General features: G+C 32.7%; 2 protein-coding genes across 3 annotated transcripts in view; one reads left to right on the forward strand and one right to left on the reverse strand.

Annotated features, from left to right (window-relative positions):
• Positions 1-5582, reverse strand: part of LOC134685236 (lipase maturation factor 2-like) — a 53814-nt gene extending 48232 nt beyond the window's left edge. Inside the window, exons 1-5 of one of the 2 annotated variants that reach the window (XM_063544760.1) lie at positions 5314-5582; positions 3910-3960; positions 2891-3093; positions 1407-1435; positions 155-360 (exon numbers count right to left, since the gene is read on the reverse strand). In XM_063544760.1, the coding sequence (XP_063400830.1) occupies positions 155-360; positions 1407-1435; positions 2891-3093; positions 3910-3960; positions 5314-5407 (583 nt within the window). In that variant the 5' untranslated portion in view covers positions 5408-5582. The remainder of the gene's footprint in view (positions 1-154; positions 361-1406; positions 1436-2890; positions 3094-3909; positions 3961-5313) is intronic. The other variant, XM_063544759.1, reaches the window with a different exon arrangement.
• Positions 5583-5751: 169 nt separating this feature from the next.
• The window catches only part of LOC134684353 (condensin-2 complex subunit H2-like), a 36645-nt gene continuing 20820 nt past the window's right edge, over positions 5752-21576 (forward strand). Inside the window, exons 1-8 of the mRNA XM_063543639.1 lie at positions 5752-5820; positions 8760-8896; positions 9230-9331; positions 9980-10035; positions 10974-11049; positions 11835-11900; positions 12238-12317; positions 14517-14656. Coding sequence (XP_063399709.1) covers positions 8765-8896; positions 9230-9331; positions 9980-10035; positions 10974-11049; positions 11835-11900; positions 12238-12317; positions 14517-14656 — 652 coding nt within the window. The 5' untranslated portion in view covers positions 5752-5820; positions 8760-8764. The remainder of the gene's footprint in view (positions 5821-8759; positions 8897-9229; positions 9332-9979; positions 10036-10973; positions 11050-11834; positions 11901-12237; positions 12318-14516; positions 14657-21576) is intronic.

Raw genomic sequence — 21576 nt, forward strand, 5'->3', positions numbered from 1 at the left:
TGAAATCTGCACAAGTGTTTTGTATGAGTTCTCATGGTCTTCATAAATAAAGCAAAGCATTTATTCTTGTATTTTTTAAGTTTTCTGCAAACATCAGTCTATTAAACATTTAAAAGACCATAGATTTATTGAGCAAGAGGTTATAATAATTTACCTGTAAGACCCCACCAGGTAGGACAACCACTGGTTAGTTTAACAATACCAGATGCAAACATCAGTCTAAACAGTAGCCATTTAACCAACCAAAGTGTTATTGAGTCATGCTCATGGTGTATAGACATTCTGTACTTCTTTGGTAGCTGAATATTTAATGGTGCCACCAAAATTGTTAGAAAACCTGCTTCCAACAGTAAAATATCCCTGTAAAATAAAGTATTCTTTTTTTTTAATTTATACATTATATACACAAAATGCACAATCATATCTAAATGATAATTAATGAAATACATGTGACCTATTGTTGTTAATTTCTGTGTCATTTGTTCTTTTGTAGAAAATTGTCTCATTGGCAATCACACCACATCTTCTTATTTTTAAATTTTTATACATGTAATCTGGAGCTGGCATGTCAGTTAACTGCTAGTAGTCTGTTGTTATTTATGTATTATTGTCATTTTGTTTATTTTCTTTGGTTAAATCTTCTGATATCAGACTCAGATTTCTCTTGAACTGAATTTTAATGTGCGTATTGTTATGTGTTTACTTTTCTACATAGGCTAGAGGTATAGGGGGAGGGTTGAGATCTCACAAACATGTTTAACCCTGCCGCATTTTTGCGTCTGTCCCAAGTCAGGAGCCTCTGTGCTTTGTTAGTCTTGTATTATTTTAATTTAGTTTCTTGTGTACAATTTGGAAATTAGTATGGCGTACATTATCACTGAACTATTATATATTTGTTTAAGGGCCAGCTGAAGGTCGCCTCCGGGTGCGGGAATTTCTCGCTACATTGACGACTGTTGGTGAACTTCTGCTGTTGTGTTTTTTTCTATCTTCGGGTTGTTGTCTCTTTGACACATTCCCCATTTCCATTCTCAATTTTAACCATAACTATAATATTGTTAGTTTTTGAGTGTTTAATTATCTAATTATTTTAATTGGGTCTTTCTCCTTTATATTATAATATTTGGGCATCATGGATGACTGAATTTTGCTTGGTTTGGTAATTTCAATAAATAGATATAGGGCGATGTGGTATGAGTGCTAATAAGACAACTCTCCATCCAAGTCACAATTATAAAAGTAAACCTTTATATGTCAAGGTACGGTCTTCAATAAGGAGCCTAGGCTCACACATAACAGCAAGCTGTAAAGGTCCCAACAATTACTAGTGTAAAACTGTGTCTTTCCAAATATTTCCAGGTGTATGCAATGTTTAAGTGTTATTTCATTTTATATCAGTAACTTACCACTGAAACCACATAAATGTTTGTCCAACCTGTAATTAAAAAGATATATATATATATTATCTGAGTGTTTTGTACTGAAAATAATTCATAAGTTATCTTAATGTACCATACTTTCTATACTGTTGTTGTTATTTTGTGTGTGTGTTTCTTTCTCCTTCTTTTTTACATGTCTATTGTCTAGATTCAATTGAATATTTGAATGATTATAATTATACTGTGTATGTGTCTGTGATATCTGCACTCCTGCTGCCCTAATTTGGTGAATAAATATCTTATTCTGTACTATAGGTTAATTTTCAAATTATCAAGTAAGATGATAAGTAAATATTCATGTACATTTACAAGATATCTCACTTTTCAAAAGTTCAAACAATACTTATCTCATCCAGTTTCTAAGAATAAAGTAATTTAAAATTCAACTGACAAATGACTGAAGTTAAATATATCTGATTATTAAGTATGGTATAAACACAGTACATTGTATCTACTGTGGAGTCATCAACTGAGAAGTCCTTATAACAACTACAGTCAGATACAGATTATACATGTACATGTAACATCAAGAACAAATTTTTCTTAATGAAACCTTCCTGGTATGCAGTCAGAAAAAATGTATCATTTGCAACAATCAATTCCTCTTTTATTTCTTTATTAACAAACAACCAAACAAGAGCTAGTTCCACAAAACCTTTTTGGTTATAACATCCACAATAGAACAACCCTGCTGTAAACAGAATTATATAGCACCAACAACAGAATAGTCCTCAAAACACCTACACAGCTAACAATAGAACAACCTTTACAACACCCTGCTGTAAACAGAATTATATAGCATCAACAACAGAATAGTCCTCAAAACACCTACACAGCTAACAATAGAACAACCTTTACAACACCCTGCTGTAAACAGAATTATATAGCACCAACAACAGAATAGTCCTCATAACACCTACACAGCTAACAATAGAACAACCTTTACAACACCCTGCTGTAAACAGAATTATATAGCACCAACAACAGAATAGTCCTCAAAACACCTACACAGCTAACAATAGAACAACCTTTACAACACCCTGCTGTAAACAGAATTATATAGCATCAACAACAGAATAGTCCTCAAAACACCTACACAGCTAACAATAGAACAACCTTTACAACACCCTGCTGTAAACAGAATTATATAGCACCAACAACAGAATAGTCCTCATAACACCTACACAGCTAACAATAGAACAACCTTTACAACACCCTGCTGTAAACAGAATTATATAGCACCAACAACAGAATAGTCCTCATAACACCTACTTGGTAAAGAGTCTAAGGACAGATGTAATGTCCACAGCAAATTTCATGATAACTTGATGTGTACCTGTTATGCTTACAGATATAAGATCAACAACAGAATAATCTTCATTACACTCTTTTGGTGTACACATGTAGACAGACATAAGGTTCACATCAAGGGATATCCTAAGTCCACTTACCTGGTATATAGACAAATATAACATCCATAAAAGAGTAAAGGCAAAAACATCTCTAGCTGCCTGGAACAGAAGTGCTGCAAATGAGATCAGTATACCTAGTATACAAAGGAGATCTAGGCCAGTTTCAGTATCTAATCCTATCATTGGCATTAATCTCAGCAAAGTTGGATGTCCATCTAGTAAATCAGCAAATGACTTTGCAGCTAAAAATATAAGATTGTTAATAATGGTCAGAGTATCTAAATGACTGCAATTAGACTTGACAATGGCAAGAATATTTCTTTAAACTGATGGAACTTGTTTGTTATCATGGTAATTCTTGGTGGCATCTATCTCATTTTCTTTTCATTCCTACTTTTTCATGGTATTTTAAAAGTAGTGTTGGTAGATGATCAAAAATTCACAATGTTTTGACTCCGATTTAGAGCATGATGTATGATATGACTCTTGTCTATTGGCGACAACTGCTTGTTGAACTCAAGATGTAATTTGATTTAGGGGTTTGTTGTCTCAATGACATCAATACAACTTCCAATTTATTCTGTACATATATTTAAGTTTACCTTTTTTAAACAGAATATTTTGAGTCATAATAAACATAAAACTTGATATATTTGAGTCTGAAATAAATATTATCTTAAAGCTTGAAGTATTTCATTCATTTTTGTTCACAAAACTTCAACAAGAAACAAACAAAACTTGAATGACAAAAAACTGTCTAAAAAGCAGAGAAACACTGTACATTTGCAACAGACAGTGATAATTTTAAATTACAATGTACAATCTGACCAGATATGGTTTTATGGTATATTACTATTTTTCCACACCTCATTTAAAAAGAGGAGGTCACTGTACAAGAATCACAGTAGTGCATGTACAGTCATGACAGTAGTCATGAAAGTAGAAACCTCATTTCTGTTGTACTATTACAATAGTTTGGTAATAAATAGCATGAATACATGTAGTATGCTACAACCTTAGTCTAAATTTTTTAGATCTTAAAAAAATAACTAAGTTACCTTTTCCCACCGCTAATCTAGCTGGCAATATTCCGTTGTCACCATATAAACCTGGAATGTTTGGTTAAAAAGGATTTAATATTTCTGGAATCAAAATCCAAATTCATCACATTTATCTCAATTATTTCAGAGTAAACCAAAAAGTAACTACAACTTTAGGTAAATACATAGAACACAGTATAATTTGTTTCCAATATTAGAAACGTAAATGGTACTCAGACTCAAATAAGTACATGTGTTACAGTGTAATTGCAGTAGGCATACATTGTACATGACATATAAATAAAAATATTTGATATAAATAGACTTTCAATTGATCAGCAGTCAGAAAAGTTGTAGATATTATTTGAGCAGATGGATGTTTGAATTCAATAGCTTTATGACAGATGCAGGAAGTGATGAGGTCAATCATTTATTGTACAATGGCTGTGTCACCATTCAGTATTTATAAGATATTATACAAATATAGCCTTTGTATGAGGTCGATACAAGGATATATTGACCTGAAAGAAGTAAATTGACTGAGGACGAAGTCCGAGGTCGATATACTTCTTTGGGTCGATATATCCTGTATTGACCTCATACAAAGGCTATATTTGTTATATTATTAATTTCAGACCATTATCAATATGCATATTTAAATCAAAATCGTCATTTGGTTTTGTTTGAAAGATATCATATATATTGTCTCCTTGACAATAACAACATATATTAGTTGTTATTTATTTTTATTTTTTTGTTTGTTTGACATTTATGTATTTGAAGATTTTTTTCGTCAAATAATTGATCACATATATCATTTGTTTCAAAACGTTTAACGATATCCTGAAATTCATTACATGACGTCACAAAGTATATCGGATTTTTAAATATTCTAAAAATAACCGTGCAATATGCTTTTTGCTATCCGCCGTTTTCTCTCTACCTTCGAAAATATAGTTTAACATGTGACTATCCCTAAACGAATCAAATTTGTTAAAATATATGAATTAATAATATTACAGAGTATAGGTATTCATTAGGATGCTGAACATTGCTGAAGGTCATTGTTCTGCAAGTATAAAATGCTTTAGATTTCGTTGTAGAAACTGATTGAAACTTTCGTAGTTATTTATAATATAACTCTTGCTTTCCAACTATATTTAATACATTATATGTGTCAATATTTTTTTTTATATAAATCTTTCAGTTTGATTTCTATAAATGTCTTTAAAATGATGTGCTTGATTTTGGTCTACAGAATCTGATCATAGAACTCAAGATGGACTTTTATAATTCAAATTGAAATAAACAGCATTTAAAAGATAAGTAATGAGTTATTTATGTATGACCCTTTATGTATTGCTATTCAATTGGAAACCCCTTTATGGTTATAAACAGATAAATAAATAAATGGATAGTTACCAGGAATTTGCACATATAGCGATGAAAATGCAAGCAAATATATTGCTGCCATGCCCCACAAAAAGGCATTTTTCGTAACTTTGTAAGATGACATCTTAATGTATAATATTAATAACCAAATCACAATAACAGCCGCTGCATCGGACCTAACAACACTTTCGGACACAGTTGCACTGAAAAATAGTTCTCTGTTTAACAGATGTCCAATGCTTAATAAATCGTTTATATTATCATACTTATATAAAATTTCAACACAGAAGATTTAATTCTTTTCCTGATTTAGCTATTGTCCTATGAATCTTAATGATAAAACAAATTGATAAAATTGTACTTTCATTTTGTTAGCAGCGGATTAAAATATTCTACTTTCGCTTTTGATGTTAACCACTATTTGATTGGATGAAATATTGCAAGGTGCCCTGTAATATCCAATCAAATTGTTCCTTCAATATTTACCATTTTATGTATTAGCGGAAGCGGGATTTCCAAAATCAAAATATTAAAAAAGTTGGTAAATAGTAAAAAGAGTAGGTGCGTATAAACGCTTTCACCAGTTGTTCATTTCGAGCAACGAGACTCTAGTCACTTCACACCAATGCCCGTCTTTTTCTATTCTATGATACATTGATCAATTGGAAAATCAATTAATTATTTTTTTAGATGGGTAGTAAAATCTGCTCATTCAAGTCAAATCTGCACCTATTTTTAAAGTCAATTCGGCGTTTAATAATATTTAATATGATATATGAGGGTAGTAATGGGGGTACGGCTGAACTAGATAATCAAATTGATGGGTGAGCTGGTCTGTATGCACACTAGTCCAAATAATTATGACGTCTGGCAAGGCTATTTTAATTTTTTTCTGGGACGCCTTCCTGTTGTAGGAAGGCGTCCCAGAAAAAAAATAAAAATAGCCTGCCAAACGTCATAATTATTTGGACTATATGCACACCTATTAGTCATGGCAAAATAATCAGCTTGTTGATTGTGGCCATATTCAGGAATAAGCAGGAGCCATGACTAATAATGATAAAAATTCTTGTCAAATGACATCATCAGTCATTTTTAATTTATGAGGATAAAATGTACACTTTCTATCATGTTTATAGACGATAAAAAAAAGTTGATGCATGAGTTAAATTTTTTCTCCAAAAATGACGCTAACGATAATTTTATGAGCCCCCTGAAGAATCATGATATGGATATTTTGGGTACCAATTTGACACTAACGGTAGCTGAAATTGACCATTTCACACCTGACTGTAAAGGGCATTACTACCCTCTTATATATATATGTAGGACTCTGAACCATGATGGTACTCCGAACATTGAAGTGTGTTTTTGATCATGCTGAAGAGCGATGGTGTCATTGTGGCGCTATCTTGTTGATAGCCAGTGATATTGTTGGCTTTTTTCAAAACTACCTCTACCCTTTATTATTGGGAAAATATGTGTCATTTTCATCAAATTGGGAAATTTAAAATTAACCATGAATTTGACTGAAACTTCAATTTACAGAGCCATTTTCAAGAGTCAAACCCTGCTTTAAAATAAGACCTTATTTTTGTCAGTGATGATACATAAATAGACCCTCAAATCTGCAAATATAGTCATTTTAGGCGTGAAAATGTTTAAATGAGTGTTTTTTCAGTTTATATTCATGCACAATTTCTACTGAGACAGCACTGTTTGGGAAAAAAATTGTCTTTTGGGAATAATTTTAAGCCACTTTTTTTTCAAATTGGGATTCTTCTCCAGGGGAAAAAGCCTTTATTCTCCACTAATTAAATGCAAACAATATCACTGATAGCTACACAGAGGTGCCAATGATGGTGGTAGCGCTGAAGTGAGATATGGTCTATACAAACCTCATTTGCTTAGCTTTTCTTGTCAATGTATAAGTCAATGTAAAATAGAAACTAAAGTTGGGAATGTGTCAAAGAGACAACAATTCGACAAAAGAGTAAAAAAACAACCAATGTCCATCAAAGGATGTGTCTTCAACACAGCGAAAAAAGTCCACACCTGGAGACGGACTTCAGCTGGTCAATAAACTAAAAAGTGTACTTAATCAATGAAACCCCTAATCATAAAAAGTAACTAAAATTTATAAACATACAAGACCAAGAAAGGTCAGAGGCTCCTGACTTTGCACATGCGCCAAAATGCGACGGTTTAAACATGAGTAGTGAAAACCGTTTTCTGCTATACCTGTAGCCAATGTCGATTAGAAAAAAACAAAAACATTATTACACACAGTAAATCTTAGTTTAAAAGAAGATAAAGAGTCTGATATCAGAATAGGTAACAAAATTAACTAATTGTATAAGAAAAATGACAATGAAAAACTAAATAAAAAAAGAACAACTAGCAGTTACCATGGTTACTGACATGATATGGGTCTTTTAATATTTTAATACTACGGAAAACGGGGAGTATTTTTTGATAGATAGGGCAATCTGCAAAATGTTCTGTTTAACATACTTTGCTGTGTTACATTCTCTCAATACGTTTGGGTCTGCAGACAAACGTTCTACATTAAAATGATTATACACTAGGCACTCATGAGAGAAACCAGGTATAGGCCTACATGTACATGTAGATAACATGATAATCTAGAATTATGTCCACTTGTAGGAAGAGTACAAGCTCTAATTTGATATGTAATTGAATTAAGGACAGCCATAGACAATAATGAATGTAAATTAAAAGAAAAATATGAAAAAATCTACTTGCATGTATAACTCAAGATAAAGGTTTCTCAACATTCTATGAATGATATTTTGATTAGTTTACTGCTTTCAAATAGACATATTTACACTTGTATGCAAATTTGTTTTCCATTACACAAGATCCTGTTCACTTACACTTTTTCCACTGAACATAGAAAGTGATAGTGCGATTGGGGCATCTGTGTACTATGGACACATTCTTGTTAAATTTTCGATCAGCGTGCTTAAGTGCCCTTTTCATGATAGGCCCTTTTCATGATAGTCTCATTCTTCTTTTGAAATCCTAGCTGGAACACTGTTCAGCATGTGACAGTGAAACATCAAAATATAGATAGGATTTCTATGGCCATGTTAGTCCAGGGACTTTTCACATGGGAAGGTTTTTAACATCCTGAATAAAAGGACATAATTATGGCAATCATTGAAAATGACATCCAAAGACAATAAAGGTACTCTTTCATTCAGTTTAAGGAACTGGTGAATGTGTACATGAGAAATTTTAGATAAAATGACAACTTTCTTCTTGAATGAATGTAAGAATATTGGTGATTTTAAAATAAAACATTTCAATAATCATATAATTACAACATCTTGACCTGAGTCCTTCTCTCTACATACATGTAGGACAGATCATACTATGGAATGAAAATATAATATGTTAGATATTCTTGCTATAATGTAAATTTGATTTGATGTATTGAATTATCATTCCAGAAAAGATGACGATTTCAGCTTCTCAGACGCAAGGTGATTTGGAGACCAGGTTTTCCCAGTTAATACAACCCATTAGAGATCTGACCAAAAACTGGGATGTAAATATAGCTGAACAATTAGAAGATTATTTGTCTGAGGTAAAAATAACAAAACATAAAATGTAAGCAGATCAGCTTTAACTGTTTAAAAGATGTTTTTGGAGGGCAGATGACAAGAGCAAAACTCAAAACATATAAGCACAGCATTTGACGGTCAATTTTATCAAAACTGCAGGAAAATTTCTCATAAGAATATCAAGCTGTGTTAAGAAGGATATTCTTAAAAATAAAATAAAATGACAAAAATATGAACGGTTTAGTATCTAAGAAACCCTGTATATCAATGATATCCTTCACTTTTTATCCAAAATGGGTTTTCTGGCCAATTTGGGTAGTTTGATGTTGAATACAAGAAATATGTTTCGTTTTTAGTTAGAGAAGGTAACAATAACCTTTGATGGAGGGCTGACAACAATGAACTTTGCTGAGGCAGCTATGGTAATTCAAGGTTCAGCTTGTGTTTACAGTAAAAAGGTACTTAAATAATATTCAATGTTAAATTTAATTTAAAAAAAAATGTGAAAAGTTTCAGGGAAATCTCAACTGTCTGTATATCATGCATATTGGAGATATATAGGATACAAAGTAAAAATTTGTTATTTTAAATACTGCTTAATATTTTGTTTTGGTGAAATCTCAATGTGTTTTTATTCTAAGTGCATTACATATGATTGTCAAATGTGAATGATTTATAGGTACACTTACTGTTAGTTAATCATGTTAATACATTAACTTAGTACTTTACCCGTTAGACATAGGGGTCTTTATTAAGAATGCTTTGCTTGTACAAAATGAAATGATTCATGTTTGGGTATGAGCATGATAGTGTTTAGTTAAATATAAAATTAGGTATGAAAATGGGAAAAGTGTCAAAGAGACAACAAGCAGACCAAAGAGCAAAAAAAAAACGACTGACAGCCACCAAAGGGTCTTCAACATAGCGAGAAAATCATGCACTATTAGGCATGCTTCAGCTGACCCCTAAACACAAATACATACATACTCAAATATAAAAACCACACTACAGCCTTTCATGTGTTACTTGATTTTGAAATTTCATTTAACTGTTGAGGACAGCAGCATTATATACTTGTCCAATGTGTTTAAATTGATATTTTTCAGGTTGAATATTTATATACCTTAGTATATCAGACTTTAGACCTCCTTGCAAATAAAAAGTAAGTGTTTTATGTTTAGAAAGTTTAATATTTTTACTAATTCATTGCTAATTAAAGGTGGAAGAAAATCATAACACATTCAAGAGAAAACAAAAAGTTTGGAACAAGATGTAAACTAGCTTACTACATAATCATGATAATCTCACAGGCAAATTTATATGATGTTTCATAAAGAGATCTGAACATTTTTTCAGTTGTCATTATTTATACATATTGACATTTTTAAACTTACTTCATCTCCATTTGCTTATGTTGACTTTTACAGAATTTGCCCTTGAGCTTTCCCTGCTTGAGTCAGATGAGTTTTCCATGGAAAACAGTATTGTTATTGAATTGAGTACATAGTATTTTTATACCCCACCTACGATAATAGAGGGGCATTATGTTTTCTGATCTGTCTGTTCGTTCATTCATTCGTCCAGCTTCATGTTAAAGTTTTTGGTCAAGGTAGTTTTTGATGAAGGTGAAGTCAAATCAACTTGAAACTTAGTTTACATGTTCCTAATAATGATATGATCTTTCTAATTTTAATGCCAAATTAGACCTTTGACCCCAATTTCACATTCCTCTGAACATAGAAAATGAAAGTGCGAGTTTTGGGTTAAGTTTTTGGTCAAGTTAGTTTTTGATGAATTGAAGTCCAATCAACTTGAAACTTATTACACGTGTTCCCTGTGGTATGACCTTTCTTATTTTAGAAAATTATAAATTTTTTACCCAATTTTTAAAACAGTCCATTGAACATTGAAAATAATAATGTGAGTCCATGTACTTTGGACACATTCTTGTTTCATGTATGTTTACAAGTCTACGTGATTGAAATTTTGTACTTGTATTGCCATCAAATTTTTATTATTAATTCGCCTCTTTCTCTTCATTGTCTTCTGCCTGCTATTAATAATGTTTATTGTAAGGGGAATACAACTTATTTTTTGTAGAAAACAGAAACAAGGAAATGAAGATGGTAACAACAATGATGATGACCAGGGGGACAATGACGGGGAAGATGAAGAGGTATTTAATGTACAATGTTATATCTGGGGATGGGGAGGGGGATGACAGTAATAACAATGAAGATGATCAGGGGGACAATGACGGGGAAGATGAAGAGGTATTTAATGTACAATGTTATATCTGGGGATTTTGAGAGGTTTTTATGGGGGGGGGGGGTATTAACAATCTTTGCACAGAGTTACAGGTCCAACAGTGCAGTCTTGTAAAATTGCCTTCAGGCCTTTTAAAACCAGCCCTCTAAGCTAACAGAATCTAACTAAAATTTCCAAAAATTGAGTCCCGACTCTGTAGATTCAAAATTTAATCTTGAAGTCTGTACTAAATACATGAATATTAATAATAAAAAATAATGAATGGAATAGTTCCAGCAAAATTGCAATGAGAACACTATGATTGAATTTAAAATTGAGAATGGAAATGGGGAATGTGTCAAAGAGACAACAACCCGACCAAAATAAAAAAACACAACAGCAGAAGGTCACCAACAGGTCTTCAATGTAGCGAGAAATTCCCGCACCCGGAGGCGTCCTTCAGCTGGCCCCTAAACAAATATATACTAGTTCAGTGATAATGAACACCATACTAATTTCCAAATTGTACACAAGAAACTAAAATTTAAATAATACAAGACTTACAAAGGCCAGAGGCTCCTGACTTGGGACAGGCGCAAAAATGCGGCGGGGTTAAACATGTTTGTGAGATCTCAACCCTCCCCCTATACCTCTAACCAGTGTATTGTATTGTTTTAATTGGTTTGAAATGTTTGATATTTTGTTTACTTTCAGTTTCTCACACTAGATGACATACAAGAACACAAGAATATTGTTTTAAAAGAAGAAAGTGACGATAAGGTAAATCATCTTACCTAGTATGTATTTCTAGGAATATGATTGGTTAAAAGCCTTGGCTAGGAATCCGTGTATATTCCATATTAAATTAGTAGGCAGCGTGTATTTCAATACACAGTTAGTAGTTGTGTTATGTCTTTTTATGAAAACAACACAGTGTTGAGGAAAAATTTGCATGGTTGTATTATATTTACAAATAATAGTATTTATAAACATTCTGCAAAACTGAAATACTATATTTTTGGGGTTTTTAATAATATTTCATTTCCTATATGTATGAAGAGAATTACAACTATATTTTTATGCTTTTTAATGACATTTTTGTTCTTACCAATTTTAGTGTATACCACCTATACCACAGATGCCCCTATCCTTAATACCATTTGATGACTGTGACAAGGGAGATAAACCACTTCTCAGGTAAAGTTACACATGAATTTGGCAACTAAGCAACTACTTATTGTAACCACAAAGAAAGTATGCTCTCCATTTGAACAGCAAAATTTGTTTAAACTAACAAAGTACTGTTTTTATGATTGCAGAAAAATCAACAGGGTTATAAATCATAATAGCAATAATATAGGGTTATTGCATGAATATTGGGGAATATTGTCCTGAGTAAAATTGTATATTGCACGAGCTTGTGAGTGCTATATATGTTCTATGAGGGACAATATTCCCCAATATTCATGCAATAACCCTTTTATTGTATAGCAATATAAAATTTGAAAGTAAAAATTGGTTTAAAATAAGATTTTGTCGTTGATGATGTCATGAATTTTGAAGATTTATTGCACTAGTGCAATATTAGAATTTATTGCACACTAACTTTTGGTTACTTTCTGTGGGAAATATTATATTGCTATACAATAATATACAATTACTGTCTTTTGATGAGGTAAATATGCGGTTTTATTGACTTTTGAAAAACTGATATTCACTGAGGCCGACGGCCGAAGTGAATATCAGTTTTTCAAAAGTCAATTAAACCCCTTTTTCCATATTGATAAAATTTTAGTAGGTTTTTCTATATGAATGGGATTTTGAATAAATAAGCATATTCACCTGCGAAAAAGGATATTCACCGCGCAAAACGTCGCATGCTTTTACATGCATAATTTTGATAAAGAAAACGTTTGATGTACAATTGGTTTAGGTAAATAATTGCCATTACATACATTTATCTCGGAATATGGAATAAAACAATTACTGTCTTTTGTTTCGGTAAATATGTAGTTTAATTGACTTTTGAAAACTGATATTCACTTCGGCCATTGGCCTTAGTGAATATCAGTTTTTCAAAAGTCAATAAAACTACATATTTACCTCATCAAAAGACAGTAATTGTATAATATTTACCGAAACAGTAGACAGTAATTGTTTTATTCCATATCCCGAGAAAAGAAAATGTATTTGATGACAAACATATACCAAAACAAATTTTACATGAAACATTTTACCATAACGTTGCATACATAAAAGCGTGTGACGTTTAGCGCTGTGAATAACACTTTCTCAGGTGAATATGCTTTTTTATCCAAATCCACTTCATATAGAGAAATCTACTAAAATAATATCAATATGGAATGATAGAATTTATTGCATGCTAACTTTTGGTTACTTCCTGTGGGAAATATTATATTGCTGTACAATATTAGAATTTATTGCATGCTAACTTTTGGTTACTTCCTTTGGGAAATATTATATTGCTATACAATAATAATTGAAACAGATGATGTGTGTAATTAACTAGCCTTAGTGTTGTATTCATCATACTGTCAAATCATTAGTTTAAAATCTGTTACTTCATTCATAAGGGACAATTAAGCATATATAAATGCATTAATTTCATAAAATTCAAGATGAAATTTGATAGAAATTAACAACTTTTTGTTATTTAAATCATAATTTTCTATGCAATTAAATGTATACATCATTTAATACCAGTTTATGTGTTCTAATGGAAATATGGAAATTCTGACAAATAACAGGAACAATCATGGTGATTTTTGTGGTTACATGTCTTATGGGGAATTTCACATTTTACACTAACATATATTCAACATGCACAATCCAGCTCACCTTGACTGTCTTACAAAAACATGTTCATATGCAAGACAATTTTTTCTTCAGGAAAATTGTTGATATATACAAAAATCAATGAATGCATTTAAAATAACAAACACAGCTCACATTCAGATGGAATAAAGACAACAAGAAACTAGAAAATTCAACTTAATAACCAAAATATTTACTGCATTATTACAGCAACAGGTCTGCAGCCATGTTTTCCTTGAAGATGATTGAAGAATAATTAACATTGCATTTTTTATTAGAATTCACAGCCCATCATACTAGATGAAGTACAAGCAGAAAATAAATCATGTTAAATATGAGAGGTTTTGACAGCACCTAAGCCTTTTAATTCCTGGAAGACAAAAACAATTCTTACAGTGTATCCTTCTAACAATTAAAATACACAGTTATAATCTATGTAACTGTATCATAAAACCACTACAGGATTATCCTGAAAAAACTAAAGGATTTAAAATAATTGCCCGTACATAATGTATTAGCATGGTTTGGTCGAACATCTCAAACATTTTTATATCTTTTCAGTAAATCAGGAGAAGTCTTAGCGAGTAGAAATGACTTCAAGATGAACACATGTTCAGTTCACACCACAGGAACTTTACTCCTGGATATGACACACTTAGCACTCCTGGAAAAATCATTACAGATGTCTTTTAGTACACATGGTAAGGAAACATCTATGTTTAATTAAACTTAGAATTAATTTCTAAAACTTTGTCAATACAAAATAGATTCCAAGTTGATGCATTTTAATGATTCTAGATTAAATTTGCCATTTAAAAAACCATTTAGGAGTGTGTTTTTTTGGAAGTATAACATGAACTTTTCTCTTTCTGCAATATTTGATAACATTTTTAGCTCACCTGGCCCGAAGGGCCAAGTGAGCTTTTCCCATCACTTGGCGTCCGTCGCCGTCGTCGTCCGTCGTCGTTAACTTTTACAAAAATCTTCTCCTCTGAAACTACTGGGCCAAATGAAACCAAACTTGGCCACAATCATCATTGGGGTATCTAGTTTAAAAAATGTGTGGCGTGACCCGCCAAACCAAACAAGATGGCCGCCATGGCTAAAAATAGAACATAGGGGTAAAATGCAGTTTTTGGCTTATAACTCAAAAACCAAAGCATTTAGAGCAAATCTGACATGGGAGTAAAAATGTTTATCAGGTCAAGATCTATCTGCCCTGAAATTTTCAGATAAATCGGTCAATCGGTTGTTGGGTTGCTGCCCCTGAATTGGTAATTTTGAGGAAATTTTGCTGTTTTTTGGTTATTATCTTGAATATTATTATAGATAGAGATAAACTGTAAACAGCAATAATGTTCAGCAAAGTAAGATCTACAAATAAGTCAACATGATCGAAATGGTGAATTGACCCGTTTAGGAGTTATTGCCCTTTATAGTCAATTTTTAACCATTTTTCGTAAATTAAAGTAATCTTTTACAAAAATCTTCTCCTCTGAAACTACTGGGCCAAATTAAACCAAACTTGGCCACAATCATCTTTGGGGTATCTTGTTTAAAAAATGTGTGGTGTGACCTGGTCAACCAACCAAGATGGCTGCCACGGCTAAAAATAGAACATAGGGGGTAAAATGCTGTTTTTGGCTTATAACTCAAAACCAAAGCATTTTAAGGAAATCTGACATGGGATAAAAATGTTTATCAGGTCAAGATCTATCTGCTCTGAAATTTTCAGATGAATCAGTCAACCTGTTGTTGGGTTGCTGCCCCTGAATTGGTAATTTTGAGGAAATTTTGCTGTTTTTGGTTATTATCTTGAATATTATTATAGATAGAGATAAACTGTAAACATCAATAATGTTCAGCAAAGTTAGATTTACAAATAAGTCAACATGATTGAAATGGTCAGTTGACCCCTTTAGGAGTTATTCCCCTTTATAGTCAATTTTTAACCATTTTTCATAAATCTAAGTAATCTTTTACAAAATCTCCACTGAAACTACTAGGCCACAATCATCTTTGGGGTATCTAGTTTGAAAAATGTGTCCGATGACCTGGCCATTTAACCAAGATGGCCGCCACGGCTAAAAATAGAACATAGGGGTAAAATGCAGTTTTTGGCTTATAACTATGAAACCAAAGCATTTAGAGCAAATCTGACAAGAAGTGAAATTGTTAATAAAGTCAATATCTATCTGCCCTGAATTTTTCAGATGAATTGGACAACTGGTTGTTGGGCTGCTGCCCTCCAATTGGTAATTTTTAAAGAACTTTTGCCGTTTTTAGTTATCTTGAATACTATTATAGATAGCGGTAAACTGTAAACAGCAATAACACGGTGTATATTCATAACGCTTCCTTTCCGATAAAATCGGCGTTTTTGCTTCCTTTCCGAGTCAGAAAACGCACCCTTTCCGATACTGTACACAGGAAATGGTTACATCGATTGAATGGTAGTGTCCTTTTATGCCAATTTACCAATGAAATACTAATATTCTTGAAAGAATTGATATGTGACGGAACAAAGTACATAAACAAGAACCCAAAATAAAGATTTGCTAATGTCTACAATCGATTACAGAAAGCATACGGGTTTACACAACAACAGCGTCGACGGGAACAACAAGTTTATTCAAAATAAAAGTCATGAATGCAAGAGCAATTGACCGTTTAACACAATATACCATAAACTAGATTATAAAATAAATTCGGAGTTTTCATTTTGTATATATTGTAAGATTCCTAACCTTTCAATGCATGCATTAACTGAGTTTTTTCTGAACATCGACCAAAACGCCTCCTTTCAGAGTTTGGAAACGCTTCCTTTAAGATTAAAGTTTACTAGGAAACGCATCCTTTCAGATAAATTAAAAATGTTTATACCAACGGTCAGACTGTGGATAGATGCAACTATGTCTAAACATTTTGATGTTCCGGGGCGTATTATTTAAAGTGAAAACGATAGATCTCACACAAGCATTGATCAGCATTGATTTTTCAGCTTTATGATGTTGTAAAAAATATTTTAAAATAAACATCTTAAGATTGTGGTAAAGGGCGGTACTGAACACGGAAACACGTGAAATAAAAATCGCAAAAACGTTGCACAAAAAATAAATTGGTTAAACGAAGCACGAGAAATAAAATCGTAAATATCAGGGAAAAAGTACCAGAACCGTAATTGGAGATTATGCAGCTATTATAAATGGACATGAAGACCTTGCGGTCTTCTAGCTCTTAGTGCCCCTTATACTTGCATCTTATTTAAAAAAAACAAATATTATTCATAGTGATTTGATGGACTTCATTTATACCCTACATATTGCAAAAGTAGAATGGTAACAAGATACATCACTTTCTTTTAGATAACATCAGTTACGTAAAGTATTATAACACACTGACCTTTTATCAAATGCGGTACATGCACGATAATAAATAAAGAGCACCGACACGAAACACAGAAAATAAATAAGGGGAAACACGAAGCACGCATATTGAGGAAAACACGAGAAAACGATAAATAAAACGTCAAAACACGAAAATACGTGAAATATATATTTTTTTTCAAATTTGAGCTCCAGTTTCAGATTTTTTAACAAAGCGTCCTTCGTTACCTTGCGCAAAAGAAGCGCTTGTTTCTCCTCTTGAAGACCTAGTATATAGTAATCTCTGTGACACCCCTCATTATTTTTTCTGTAGAAGCCCTGAAATAGGCCAACCCCCCTGTTTTTTAACATTTTATTCAAATTTTGAGATCTAGTTTCAGATTTTTGAACATAGCTATGGCCATCGATACCTTGCGCAAAAGAAGCGTCTGTTTCTTCTCTATAAGACCTTTAGTCAAAGCCCGTGACACCCCTCATTATTTTTCTCTAGAAGCCCTGGAATAGGCCGACCCAGTTTCTGCATATGTGTATGTTAGATTAATCAAAAAATGACATCAAAAGTGCTGTATTTCACAGGGTAGTACTACTTTCACATACGTTCTTAATTGAATTGGTGCATTAATTGGTAGTCCTACACCTACAAATAATCCGAATATTAAACCAAGATCTTCAAGCATGACAAAAATGTGTGGAAAGCGGACTGACTGACAGGCAGACATACGGACGGACGGACAGAGTGCAAGCCTTAAGCCCCCTTCAACTTCGTTGGTAGGGAACTAAAAATATAAAGTAACAGTATTCTGAAACACGTCTTAGAAATTCTACTTGCCTCTACTAGTCTGACTGAAATTTCGTGTATTAAATCTATGAGAATTTCTATAAAAAACAAAAACCAAGATTATTTTCCTCTTCTGTTTCTTTCTCACTTCGTGGAGTCGGATGGTTCTCATATTAAGTTTAAAATACCGATTTAAGTAGTGCTTGGCGGGAAATTATGCATAGTGGTGTCCGTTGTCCATATTTTTTACACTTCTCTGAAGCGCCTGGACCAAATGAATTTATTAAATCAATGATATAAAGGCTTCAAACTTTTCAAGATGAAACACAACAATTTTAGCGTTGTTGTTGCATTTTTGTTGCTTTCCTGGCTAGCCGAAAGAACAGCTATTCCGTATATTGTATACAAGAATAATGAATACAATCTACAAGTTGTAGTAACCATTTATTGTCCTCATATAAAAAACATGGAAAGTCCGAAAGACTACATTGTGAGAATACATTTGATAATTGTATATAAATTCAGATATGTTTTCTTTTAAAATGTCTGATACAATGTACAGTTGATCTCTCAAATGATATAGTCTCTACACTGACAAGTTTATAAATTACTTATCATGTGAAAGTGAAAAAAAACAGATATATATATATAAAATAAAATAAAATAAAATATAGGTCCACCTCTCATCCTATGTCCGAATATGAAAACTATATGAGTAAGCCTTTTTCAACTTATTTTAATAACTTCGTTCGTATGATGTATACTGTTACACGACTGTCCCAGGTTAGGGGTGATCCCGCTAAAATGTTTAACATCGCCACATTATTTATGTTTGTGTCTGTCTCATATCAGGAGCCTGTAATTCAGTGGTTGTTCTTTGTTTTTGTGTTACATATGTCAATTTGGTCTCTTGTGGAGAGTTGTCTCATTGGCAATCATACAACATCTTCTTTTTAGCTCACCTGGCCCGAAGGGCCAAGTGAGCTTTTCCCATCACTTGGCGTCCGTCGTCCGTCGTCGTCGTCCGTCGTCGTTAACTTTTACAAAAATCTTCTCCTCTGAAACTACTGGGCCAAATCAAACCAAACTTGGCCACAATCATCATTGGGGTATCTAGTTTAAAAATGTGTGGCGTGACCCGGTCAACCAACCAAGATGGCCGCCACGGCTTAAAATAGAACATAGGGGTAAAATGCAGTTTTTGGCTTATAACTCAAAAACCAAAGCATTTAGAGCAAATCTGACATGGGGTAAAAATGTTTATCAGGTCAAGATCTATCTGCCCTGAAATTTTCAGATGAATCGGTCAATCGGTTGTTGGGTTGCTGCCCCTGAATTGGTAATTTTGAAGAAATTTTGCTGTTTTTGGTTATTATCTTGAATATTATTATAGTTAGAGATAAACTGTAAACAGCAATAATGTTCAGCAAAGTAAGATCTACAAATAAGTCAACATGACCAAAATGGTCAGTTGACCCGTTTAGGAGTTATTGCCCTTTATAGTCAATTTTTAACCATTTTTCGTTAATTAAAGTTATCTTTTACAAAAATCTTCTCCTCTGAAACTACTTGGCCAAATTAATCCAAACTTGGCCACAATCATCTTTGGGGTATCTAGTTTAAAAAATGTGTGGCGTGACCTGGTCAACCAACCAAGATGGCCGCCACGGCTAAAAATAGAACAAAGGGGTAAAATGCAGTTTTTGGCTTATAACTCAAAAACCAAAGCATTTTGAGGAAATCTGACATGGGATAAAAATGTTTTTCAGGTCAAGATCTATCTGCCCTAAAATTTTCAGATGAATCGGTCAATTGGTTGTTGGGTTGCTGCCCCTGAATTGGTAATTTTGAGGAAATTTTGCTGTTTTTGGTTATTATCTTGAATATTATTATAGATAGAGATAAACTGTAAACAGCAATAATGTTCAGCAAAGTAAGATCTACAAATGAGTCAACATGACCAAAATGGTCAGTTGACCTGTTTAGGAGTTATTGCCCTTTATAGTCAATTTTTAACCATTTTTCGTAAATTAAAGTAATCTTTTACAAAAATCTTCTCCTCTGAAACTACATGGCCAAATTAATCCTGGGGTATCTAGTTTAAAAAATGTGTGGCGTGACCTGGTCAACCAACCAAGATGGCCGCCACCGCTAAAAATAGAACATAGGGGTAAAATGCAGTTTTTGGCTTATAACTCAAAAACCAAAGCATTTTGAGGAAATCTGACATGGGATAAAAATGTTTATCAGGTCAAGAACTATCTGCCCTGAAATTTTCAGATGAATCGGTCAATCGGTTGTTGGGTTGCTGCCCCTGAATTGGTAATTTTGAGGAAATTTTGCTGTTTTTGGTTATTATCTTGAATATTATTATAGATAGAGATAAATTGTAAACAGCAATTATGTTCAGCAAAGTAAGATCTACAAATAAGTCAACATGACCAAAATGGTCAGTTGACCCCTTTAGGAGTTATTGCCCTTTATAGTCAATCTTTAACCATTTTTCATAAATCTAAATCTGGCCATTCAACCAAGATGGCCGCCACGGCTAAAAATAGAACATAGGGGTAAAATGCAGTTTTTTGCTTATAACTATGTAACCAAAGCATCTAGAGCAAATCTGACAAGAAGTTAAATTGTTAATCAAGTCAATATCTATCTGCCCTGAATTTTTTAGATGAATTGGACAACTGGTTGTTGGGTTGCTGCCCTCCAATTGGTAATTTTTAAAGAAATTTTGCCGTTTTTGGTTATCTTGAATACTATTATAGATAGCGATAAACTGTAAACAGCAATAATGTTCAGCAAAGTAAGATCTACAAATAAGTCAACATGACCTAAATGGTCAATTGACCCCTTAAGGAGTTATTGCCCTTTATAGTCAATTTTTAACAATTTTCATTAATTTGGTAAATTTATGTAAATTTTTACCAAATATAGTTCTCTGTTACTAATGGGCAAAGTTCATGATAGATATAATTGTAAGAAGCAAAATCGTTCAGTAAAGTAAGAACTTCAAACACATCACCATCACCAAAATACAATTTTGTCATGAATCCATTTGTGTCCTTTGTTTAATATGCACATAGACCAAGGTGAGCGACACAGGCTCTTTAGAGCCTCTAGTTTTATATATACCTGTTGTTTAGGGAGAAAAAAAATCCTATATGCAGAAGTCACCAAGGGTAGATACTATGGGTGGTTCTAGAGTTTGTGTATTAAATACACGGCTTTTCAATGTATTAGTACTTTCACATTGTTATATGATCTGCATAAATTTAGAAATTATAGAAATTAATTGTTATTCTGTATACAAAGTGTCCATTAGAAAGCTGTCTTCTCTTTATACCACAATCACCATTTCTAAAAATTGTGTTCCAACTGAACAAATTATTTAATAGGGGAGGGTTTGTTTTTGTCTAATTTCCCCTTTTCGTTCTTTTCTATTTTGTAGTAA

The sequence above is a fragment of the Mytilus trossulus genome, chromosome 9, assembly GCF_036588685.1.
Source record: "Mytilus trossulus isolate FHL-02 chromosome 9, PNRI_Mtr1.1.1.hap1, whole genome shotgun sequence".
NCBI classification, from domain to species: Eukaryota; Metazoa; Mollusca; class Bivalvia; order Mytilida; family Mytilidae; genus Mytilus; species Mytilus trossulus.